This window comes from Lottia gigantea (genome assembly GCF_000327385.1).
Source record: "Lottia gigantea unplaced genomic scaffold LOTGIsca_134, whole genome shotgun sequence".
In the NCBI taxonomy this organism is placed as follows: Eukaryota; Metazoa; Mollusca; class Gastropoda; family Lottiidae; genus Lottia; species Lottia gigantea.
In genome coordinates, this window is record NW_008707502.1 from 381,755 (window position 1) to 393,203 (window position 11,449).

General features: G+C 32.2%; 3 protein-coding genes across 3 annotated transcripts; 2 read left to right on the plus strand and 1 right to left on the minus strand.

Annotated features, from left to right (window-relative positions):
- Nucleotides 1-316: 316 nt before the first annotated feature.
- Nucleotides 317-928, plus strand: LOTGIDRAFT_172470 (hypothetical protein; the record flags this gene model as incomplete). The annotated part of the gene is made up of 1 exon (XM_009049355.1): nt 317-928. One exon carries the CDS (start codon nt 317-319, stop codon nt 926-928), a length of 612 nt encoding a protein of 203 aa, XP_009047603.1.
- A 716-nt stretch (nt 929-1,644) lies between these two features.
- LOTGIDRAFT_172471 (hypothetical protein) lies at nt 1,645-5,593 on the plus strand (the record flags this gene model as incomplete). Its single annotated transcript, XM_009049356.1, has 3 exons — nt 1,645-2,580; nt 4,774-4,978; nt 5,259-5,593. The coding sequence occupies 3 exons, from the start codon at nt 1,645-1,647 to the stop codon at nt 5,591-5,593; spliced, it is 1,476 nt and encodes a 491-aa protein (XP_009047604.1).
- A 2,591-nt stretch (nt 5,594-8,184) lies between these two features.
- Nucleotides 8,185-9,642, minus strand: LOTGIDRAFT_139246 (hypothetical protein; the record flags this gene model as incomplete). Its single annotated transcript, XM_009049357.1, has 3 exons — nt 8,185-8,350; nt 8,588-8,819; nt 9,507-9,642. Coding segments are annotated over 3 exons (534 nt in total), but the record flags the coding sequence as incomplete, so codon positions are not given.
- Nucleotides 9,643-11,449: the final 1,807 nt, after the last annotated feature.

Sequence of the window (11,449 nt, forward strand, 5' to 3'; positions counted from 1 at the left end):
TTGATTCGTTTCTTATACTTCTTATACCGTCATTCCATGTTTTTGTATATTTGGTCTTGCCTAATTGAGCATGCGCATTGTTATGTTGGTTTTATGTTATGGCGCTCGATATGAGCCTGAATAAATGTGTAAACTAAAAAGTGATTTTGGATGATTTTAACATGGTACCAGAGCGTGGTTGCTTTTCAAGATAGTAGCTTAAACTATTTATAGTGACACTGAACTGTTTGATCGGTTAGCGAAAAACCGGAAGTAAATGTTTTTAGCGGAAGTCGTAAAAAGTTGGCGGTAAAGTTGATAACATTTTGCTGTAAAAATGAGTATGAAAGTCAATCCACCAGTCCTTTCAAATGACAAGACTTATGAAAGATACAAACAAGAATTATTGGCGTGGTGTGAAATTACCAATTTAGAAAAAGGCAAACAGGGTATAGCTGTAGCACTATCTCTTCCTGAACAAGAGAAACTGCGAATTCGAGAACGTGTTTTTGATGAGCTTACTACGGACCAATTAAAGGCTGAGAATGGTTTAACAGTGTTGATAACAATTTTAGATAAACATCTAGGGAAAGATGAGTTAGTTGATAGCCTTGAAAAGTATGAAGATTTTGAAGACTTCAAGTGGAAAGAAACTCAATCCATAACAGAATATATCTCAGATTTTGATTCAAAGTACTCTAAGATAGTGAAGAAAAATATGACTCTGTTACCAGAAATTTTGGCTTTTAAATTACTGAAATGTGCTAATATTAGTAAAGATGAGCGCATGTTAGTTTTAACAGGCATGAACTACGAACGCAAAGATACCTTATATGAACAAGCCAAAGTTTCATTAAAGAAATTTAAAGGTTCTGCAAGTGGTGGAAAAGACTCATTAGAAAATAGTAGTGATTTTAAGTTAGAACCGACCTTCTTGGCAGAGAATTAAGAAGTTCTTGCAGCAGCGGGATACTATAAGTTCAATCCTAATCGTGGTAATGGTGGTCAGTATCATCGTGGTAACAGCAATTATTCTTTCAGACCAAATAGAGGGAGATCTTCAGCTAGTAACTTGAGAGGTAGGGGTTATGACAGATCCGAAAAGCACATTAATCCCAAATCATTTAATGGCAAAACATTGACATGCCACGCTTGTGGATCTTACAGACACTTATTAAAAGATTGTCCCCACAGCTATGAAAATCGAAATGCACATGGTGATTCTAAGGAAGCATTTATATCTCACAATGAGGTTTTATTGACGATGAATAACTTTGAAAATGTAATCATGTACACTGATTATGATAAACAGGAAGTGAGTCGTTTGGGGAAAGAATCACAACATAGTGCAGTAATAGATACAGCCTGTTCAAGTACTGTTAGTGGCATGCATTGGTATGAAACGTTTTTGAGTACATTCCCTGAAAACAAACAGAAAGAAATTAAAGAGTTCAAAGGCACGAAGTGGTTTAAATTTGGAGGAGGTGAATGCTTGCAGTCTATGAAGTGTGTACATGTCCCCTGTGTTATTGCTGGTCATCAGTTTGTTTTGGAAATTGATGTGGTAAATTCCAATATTCCTTTACTATTGAGTTTAAAAACTTTGAAAAATGCCAACGTCAAATTGGATCTTGAGCACGATGAAGCTGAAATCTTTGGGAAGAAATGTGCATTGGACTTCACATCCAGTGGTCATTATTGTATTCCGAAATTTTTGCTGATGACAATCCTAATACTGATAGCACTACTCTCCTGGCTTGGGCTAATATGGCAAAAAATTCATTGCAAATGTGGAATGGATTTAGTAGTTATCAAATTGTTCTAGGAAAGAATCCTAACCTTCCTAATATTTTGAGCGGTAAAATACCTTATATCCATGGATCTACATCAAGTGATGTTCTTCTGAAACATTTAAATGCTCTACATTCCTCCAGAAAAGCTTTTATGCAAAGTGAATGTGATGAAAAAATTAGACGAGCTCTGAGACACCAGATCCGAGCAGTAGAAGAACATTTCAAACCTGGTGACTCAGTGTTTTATAAACGGGAAGGTCATAATAAGTGGTTGGGTCCTGCCAAGGTTATATTTCAAGATGGTAGGCTAGTATTTGTTCGACATGGTGGAGTCTATGTTAGAGTTTCAACAAATCGTATTATCAAAGATTTTCCACAACCCAGTTTGGATACTGTTGTTACACATAATGATGTTTCCTCTTCTAATACCACAAAACACTCTTCACAAGGGTCTAGCTGTCCAAATGTTTTCAGTGAAGTGATAGGTGAACCATCAGTAAGCACCCCAGGTGACGTTGATACTCCTGAAAATGTTCATGGAGACAGCGAACATTGTGATATAGATGACATTCGTATAAAAAAGAATGATAAAATTCAGTTCAGAGTGTCGGAAAATGAGGATTGGAAGACAGCAACAGTTCTCAGCAAAGCTGGCAAATCAACAGGTGCATACAGGCATTGGTTTAATGTTCAGTTAGACAATGGACAGACTCAAAGCCTTGATATGGAATCTATTAAATGGAAAAAGTTTGATGAGGAGAGTTTTGCTGTGTTCATGCCAACTTCTCAACATGGTAATCCAGACTGTGTACAGGCCAAGCTAGATGAATTGGAGAAATTGAAACTTTTTAAAACTTATGATGTTGTTGACGACAATGGCCAAGATAAAATTTCAACACGGTGGGTTGTGACTAAAAAAGGTGATCAAGTCAAGGCTCGATTAGTAGCTCGTGGATTTCAAGAGGAACAATATATTCAAAGTGACTCCCCAACTATAGGCAAAAGTACAATGCGAACTTTTCTTGCCATTGCTGCTAGTCAATTGTGGCCTGTTAAAACTACGGATATAAAATCAGCTTCTCAGGGTAAGAAACTAGATAGGGATGTGTTTTTATCTCCTCCTGTCGAGGCAGATGTTGCTAAGGGTAAACTATGGAAATTAAACCACTGTCTTTATGGCTTAAATGATGCTGCCCGACAGTTCTATCAGAGTGTAAAAGATGAACTTCTTAAGTTAGGCTGTGAACAATGCACATCTGATCCTGCATTGTTTTATCTTAAAGATAGCAATGATTCTCTTATTGGTTTATTAGCATGTCATATTGATGACTTTTTTACATGCTGGTGCCACCAAGTTTGATGCATCAGTTATGACTTGTTTGCGTAAACGCTTCCTGGCTGGAAAATTAGCTGATACTAGTTTCACATATATCGGTTTCAACTTGGTTCAATCTCAAGATGCTGTTACTCTAGATCAATCTTCTTACATGGAAGAATTAGGAACTGCTAAATTAGCCAGTGATAGAGGCACAACTAGCAAACTTTCCGAGGATGAATTAACTCTTCTTCGATGTCAAGTAGGTAAATTAAATTGGGCTGTGCAAGGGTCTAGACCCGATTTAGCATTCGAAATGATTGATTTAAGTACCAAATTAAAAAATGGTGAAATTAATGATTTTAAACGCGCCAATAAGGCTATTCTGAAACTTAAAGAGATAAATGCCTCCATATGTTTTCCTAATCTTGGAAATTATCAAAATTGGCGGTTGCTCGTATTTTCTGATGCATCCCTTGGAAACATCTGTAATGGTGTTGGGAGTGTTGGTGCTCATTTGATATTGTTGGTGTCACCTAATAACTTTTGCTCTCCTTTAAATTGGCAATCCAATAAAATCAAGAGAGTTGTTCGCTCTACAATAGCTGCCGAGTCCTTAAGTCTACAGGAAGCTTTAGAGGATGCAAGCTATTTAAAGCATTTAATTGAAGATCTCTTCTCATCAAAGACTATGTATAACATTCCCATTGAGGCATACATTGACAATAAGAGTGTTGTTGAAGCCATCTATTCAACTAAGATGGTGGACGATAAACGTTTAAGGCTAGATATAAGTGCTATTAAAGAATCTTTATCTTTAAAACAAATCACCTCTGTTAAATGGTGTCCCAGTGAGTTGCAATTAGCTAATTGCATGACTAAAAAAGGTGCTTCAGGAAGTGACTTGTTAAGTGTCTTTCGCACTGGCAAAATAAGTAATATTCCTTAGCTTTTAAAAAAAAAAAAAAAAAAAAAAAGTGTAATTAAGTGGGAGTATTTGTATTAACAGTTAATTATTTGTTGAATTTGGAGTTATAGTGGTTGTTATTTTTATAACCTTACATCATTACTTACCTTCTAGTATCCTGCTATCTGTTATTTTGTCATTTCTTACAAAACTCAGCTTATTGAGTTTTAATCAAGTTTATTTTATCACATACAATTTACATTACCTTATTATTTTACACAGTCAACAATGGATCATTTGTACCTTCTGGATAGATTTTTTTAATATTCTTTTCTAAATAATACTTACCTGAAAAGAAAAGAAAAAAGAAAGTATTATTAATGATAAACTATTAACATTGATTCGTTTCTTATACTTACCGTCATTCCATGTTTTTGTATATTTGGTCTTGCCTAATTGAGCATGCGCATTGTTATGTTGGTTTTATGTTATGGCGCTCGATATGAGCCTGAATAAATGTGTAAACTAAAAAGTGATTTTGGATGATTTTAACACCATTATCAAGTGACTTTGTAATGTAAACTTCATATACTGTAAGTTATATTACTTGGAGTTGAAGGTTTATACATTTTATATCCTTTATACTCGCTGTTCAAAGTATGTCAAAAATGTGTCTGATTCCTTGAAGATTTGATGAATTTGTCAGATATATAGAGTTTGGTTCTTATACCCAATAAATAAAATAGTTCTCTTAATTTCTGATATTGATTTCATTTCAGGGCAAACTTGGTCAACTTCAAGCCTTAGTTATGCAATTATTAGGTGAAAGAAATATGTTACATAGTTATAATGAAGAATCTTTATTACAAAAATCTACTGATAGTGATATACAACCTCATTTATCAGCCCAGAAACCTCAACATCATCATCATCGCAACAATAATCATCATCATCATGGAAACGGTTTACCTAATGGTAATGCAGGTTAGTTTAAATCATTTTATAATTAGATTATATTGAAGGAAGGGTTGTGCAGTTTTGATATAAGGAATATTTTTTACTTGTAGATATTGTATTTCCCTCAAGTGACAGTGAACAATATCACCCAGTTTTGGAAATTTTGGAAAAACATAGTTGATACTAACAGTTCACTATTTTGTACTGAAAAAACAAAAGCTGGTAGGCCTATTTCTCATGGCCAAATATGTTTGATCCCAAATTATAAGTAATGTACAGTTGAATGGAAATTATTTTGTTTTTGTAGGTGATTGGCCTGATTATACCAGTTCAGAAGATGAGAGTGATAATAGTGAAGTAGAACAAATAGTTGGTGGTGTTGATACTAGTTGTGATCATGAACATAGTGGACAAACTACCCCAACTCGTGACCCCAGCCCCACCCTCTCAACACCTACCCCTGATAGCCATTCTAATAATAACATTAAAACTACTGGCACTGTAGAAGAGGATCAAACAGCACATAAAATATTACATTTACTATCTGAAATAGGACATTCTAATTTAGTGGAACAAGTTTCTTTTACTGAACGTAACTTTTTACCATGTAAATATTGTAAAGGACGACTAATGATTGTATAATGGTGACCAAGTGTTTTATATAGTGTGGTGTATTTATTTACAATGGTGCTTTCATTGTTGGGAAATGTGAAATTCCTTTGTTTTTGGAGGTGTCGTTTATTTATCAGTGAATTAAATTTATAAGCTATGAAGTTGTTTCTTGAAAGCCATCATTGAAATTAGGTTTTTCCTGCACTGCTTGAATTCCATCAGATTTAGTACTTTGCTATTTAAATAAAAAAAATTTACGAATTTCCAGTAGAAACAAAACAATTTGAAACTTTGGTACTGTGTGATAGTGATACTTGACCAATTCACTGGACAGTAAAGTATATTCATTTATTCTTATGCCTGTATACTGAATAATAACATTATAAGCAATGACAATTCTTCAAAAAGGAATCTTAAATAGTCCATGTGAGAAATGTACTAATACTATTATACTAATGTGATATATTTACCAACATCTCAACTATATGGTTTTATCATTATGTACATTTATTGGTCGTGTATACTATTGGTTAGTATGGTATTTCTGGAACATTACATTGAGTAATACCCAATACCATACTTATAACAAAATAAGCAGGACCCAGTTGTGCTGTGTTATTATCTATGTTAATTGTGTAAATAGAGAGGCTTATTTTTGTAAAATCAATCTTTTATCATTTACATTGAAATGTCTGTACGATATGTACAATTAATTTTATCATTGAAATCAAAGTGTTCTTTAAGGTTCTTGAACTGACTGTGCGGTTTATTTTGCTAATATTGATAAGATTTTGTTAATTAGTGTATCAATGCATTAGGACTACGAATGATTTGAAAAATGTAAATGTGAGTTTGACCCTTAATCAGACTGAACATTAACGTTTGTTCTTCTAGTGGCATTATAATGAGTCCCAGAAATACAGGTGTTGAGACTTCTTGAAAACTTCTAACCATTATGAATCTTTTTCTTTAACCCTTTGAACACCAATTGAAATGAAATATCACCTTATATACCTTGAACTCCAAGTAAGACAATTTTAATTTATGTTGTCAATGTCAAGGCTGCTAGTGTTAAAAGGGTTAAAGATGTTGTACCTGTAAACTTACAATGTAACCAACTGTTTTCATTTTCCTTTCTCAACACTGGTTTTAAGTTAATACTCTTTATTTTTCTATAAAAGAAATCAGAATAACATTGCCTATTTCAGTTGATATTATTTTGTCTGTCGTGTCCAGCCATACCTTTATGTGCCTTGCAATTCAAGCAATCTAGATTGTAGTATGTGGGTTATGGACAAATGCATTTATTTGTTAATAGTTCTATTTAATTCATCTATCAATATAATATGTTAATTTGTGGTATACTTCAAGCATTCCATATCCGGTTATGTAGTTTGCTTTTCATTTGTTTATTCATAGTTGACGTCCATGCAATCTTACTCAAAGCTATATATGCACATCCTGATATGTTTTGCATTCACTCAACAAGTACATGTATTGATATACTTTGTCTTGAGATTCTATCTATCTGCTCTCTAAAATTCACATCTATATCTGTCGCATATAAAACCAAGACCAAAAATCTTTTAAAATTATGATTTATTTTTATTGTCATATAAAATGCATGCATGGGTTGGGTTGAATGGGCCAGTGTCACCAATAAATTATTGTTTGTAAATTTCACAGTAATAGTTTACAACTCCTGTCTTTGTGACCAGTTCTTTTATTTACAGTATAGATATAGACAAATACAGTCTTTGAAATGTTTGGAAGGATATGTATCAGATAACTTGTGACACTGACCCTGTTATATTATTTTGTTAATCATTATTTATAATTATTGTAATATATTGTAAAGAATTCCATATTAACTATAACACAAGAAAATAAAATTGAGAAAAACAGAGTATTAAAATATCTTGTCTATTAGCCCTGAAAGAAGAACCATATAGAGAAGTGACTAATTAATAACAGTATATTAAATGAGTTCACTTCATGTCAGAGGTTTTTGGAGATAATGATGAATGTCTGACTGTTGATTAGGTTCTGACAACTATATTAAAGATATCATTCAAGGCAAACTGGCATGGAAGCAATTACAATATTGGAATACAACTGTACTATTATTATAAGCATAAGAAGGTTGTAAGCAACAAATTTTGCTTAGCATGGAATTATTCAATAAGGAAAAGAGTTATATTAGGAAAGATACTGATGGAATAGCACATTTTATCTACCTTACATTTTAGAAAATAACATACTTGACTAGACTGTCGTAAAAATAGATCAACAGATAAACTTAATATTAACAACAGAAAAATACAATTAATATTTCATGAAAATGGATTTCATTTGTGAGTGTCCCACTTTGAACCAATATGTTATTTTAACAAAATGGACAAGAAATGTAAACATACATTACTAATTAACTGTGTGAAGATTTACAAAACAAATAGCAATAAATAATTTTCAACATGCATATATGAATATAATATTTACAACTATTACACAATTAGTAATAGTTATAGAAAATTAAAAATTCCCAAGTACCCACTTCAGTATTAATTCTAAATGCGTTTATGCTACTTTCCATTTGTCATTTGTATTATCAATTAGTCTCCTTATTTGGTAAGGCTCCTAAGAAAACCATAAAGTATGTTATGAAAATATGTTGTATTGTTTATATAACAAGCATGTCCTGCATTAGGAATGATGTAAATAGCATTGTTTGGTATTGTCTTTAGGTTTTCCTCGCTTGCAATACCTAATTTTTCATCTGCTGATCCTCTTATAACCAAGGTTTTTATCTGAAAAGGGAAAACGATATATTATAAAAAACATAAACTATTTTAACTTGACCAATAATGTTTTTTTGCTTGGGGCTTTAAGGATATAAAAATTAATGTTCTTCTAAGGATATCATTATCCACACTCCATATAAAAATCAAATCAACTCTTCAAGTTTAAATTTTGAATTATCCCTGCACAAATATCTCTGCTTGACCTATAAGTAGCATACTTTACCTTGCTAGAGGGGTATTTATCTTTATATTTATCGGTTCAACTGGAGCTATGGCAACAAAGCCACTAGCACGAATAGAAACGTCACCACTAAATAAATAAGGCAAGGCAAAACTTCCACTCATAGAGGGACTAACTATTACTGGTGACTCCAATTTCAATGTCTTTATCAATTCACCTAAAAACTCTCCCTTATTTTCACCCTCAATTTTGTTAGAGTCACTCTTTCCATATCCTAAAACCAAACGTAGACATTATCAAAGTAAAACAATACAACACTGATATATCAAATTATCCATTATAAGATGTTCTGTCATTCTTTATGATAAGATATTCTTGTAAAAACATCAAGAGTGACAACAAAATAGGTCCTTTCCTTACCTTATGGCTGCAAGGCTATAATTAAAAAGATCTATTGCAATCATTTTTTACATTAACTAGTTTGAAGAAATCTCAAACGCATACTCAAGCGAAAAAAATCAGTAAAATGCAAAAACCTGACTCAAGATTGATTCAAGATGTTGACGCTAAAAGATAATCGAATTAATATCAAGAATATCGAAGTTAATGCATTTTATCAACACTTAATAAAACCATTTAGAGGCTAAATATACGGACTATATTTTGAAAATAATGTTATCATTCTAAAATTCAGAAAGAATGATGACTTATATCAAACAATTTGATAATCTTAGTAAGTTAAAAGCAAATGAATTTCATATAAATATGTTTGTCAAACAGAGATTGAAATAGCTATGGACAATATATAGAAAAGAAATTGACTTCACAATAAAAAAAACATAAATTGTGAAAGGATAATTTGCTGTTCATGTTATTATGAACTTAGCAGGCACTCAAATCAATTACTTTAATTTTCCATGATTGAAAAGTATTACAGGTAAGGTCTAAGTGTGGAGATTACCTGGTAGATCAACAGCTATGACATTATAACCACTAACACCCAATAACTGTATAGTACCTATTTCCTTCCAATTATTAGACGTAAATGCTTGACCATGTAACAATAATACTGATAATTTATTTTCATCTGTCTTAGGTTTTTGTAAAAATATCTTGACTTTCTGAAATAGTTTTAAATTATGACTAGTAATGACGAAACCACAATATAAAATTAAAAAAATACTACTATTAGATTCAGACTCTGAATGTCACAAGATATCTTCAAACCGAACATGATATTGTAATGCTAATGGGGATGATAACATAATATGTAGAAATAACGATCTAAACAAAAATAACTCAACAAATTAATACGATACAATTTCCTTTTCTTTCCATTTAATACATAAAAATCTTTTTTTCCCTTTAATAACATTTTTCTCATAAAAAGTTGAAAACTTCTTCAGAAGGTGATGAAACCCACAATATCAGATCCACCAGTTATTACAATTATAATTAGCTTTCAAATATATTAAGGGCTGAAACTTTTTTGCATGAGGGTAAAAACTTTTTGGGTAAACCTCAAACACTAACCACCTTATATTATTTCCATATTTTGAATTATTTCAATGAAGCATGTGAAATATAGTAACTAACCTTGTCTTTGAATGGAACTTCTACAGTAGATTCAACAACTTTCACTGATTTAGCATTAGTTAAAACATCATCTGGTATTGAAAATTCTAATTTCACTGCACTGCCAGTACCAGTCATACTGTCAGCTTTTAGTTTGATAGATTTTGACTTGGTTAATCCTAATGTATCAGAATATTTATATACGACACCTAGAGTCAAAATAACCCCTATAATGGTTACAACTAAAGGTTTATTAATATGTAGGCCAGTGGGGCTCATTGTTTATCTTTAATACATGACCTGAAATATATAATATGATCAGCGTTATCTTTAAGAATATTTTATGTGTAATGTTTCTGCATCCATTGTAATCTTCTAGGAGAATGCATTGAACTGTCCGCTATGTTATGCTAGCTTTTTGGAAGGGTGTGGTAAAAGCTGACCAATCAAAGTAAGTGGAATTAAGCAATGTAGGTACGTAAACAAAACAAAATGGTTGGAAAAGGAAGGGTGGTAATAGTGTGAAAATAAACACTATGAGACATACAAAATTACAGTTATATTGAAAGTTATCAATATCCAAATATATTCAAAGAATTATGTGTCCTTTCTTCTGGTTTTACCACAGTGTGAAATGAGGCTGGCCCAGCTTTATCCCTCCACAAGTTTCAAATTTGCTTGGTGCTGTGAGACCTGGCACAGACACGTACGTGGTCCCTTCTTTGTCCCTCCACCTAATGCACTGGCATACAATAAAAACTCTTAGTGTCATGTAAATTTGCCCAATAATTGAATTAAATTCAAATTAACACCAGCTATTGAAAATATTTAAGGGGTGACCATGTCAAGCCACAATAGCTTTCATAGCTTCAAACTCTTCCAATAGGTGGGCCCTATAATTATTTCTGCAAAATATCAAACTCAACTTCCATACCTACCAGTCTGCTCTATCTATACTATTGACAACTGTGACCAAAAATCAATAAAATAAAAAATATCACCTGTTTCTTTATAAAAGAATACATCGACTTCAATAAAAAATCAGTGAAGGTTTGACTTCCTAGACTAGAACAGCTGTTAAAGACAACTTGTATAAAAAGTTATTATTTGAGAGCAGTTATACAATCATATTACAATCAGTAATATACTAAATCAAATCCAGCTGGATATCAAAAAAGTTAGTTATATCTGAAAATATTTCTTCAATATTTTCTACATCCATGTATCTACTTGATCAAACTTGATTTGTTTCATAAGGGTTAATTAAAAGCAGAGCATACTAATTAAATAAGAAACAGTATTATGGATATACTACTCCTGCCTTTAATT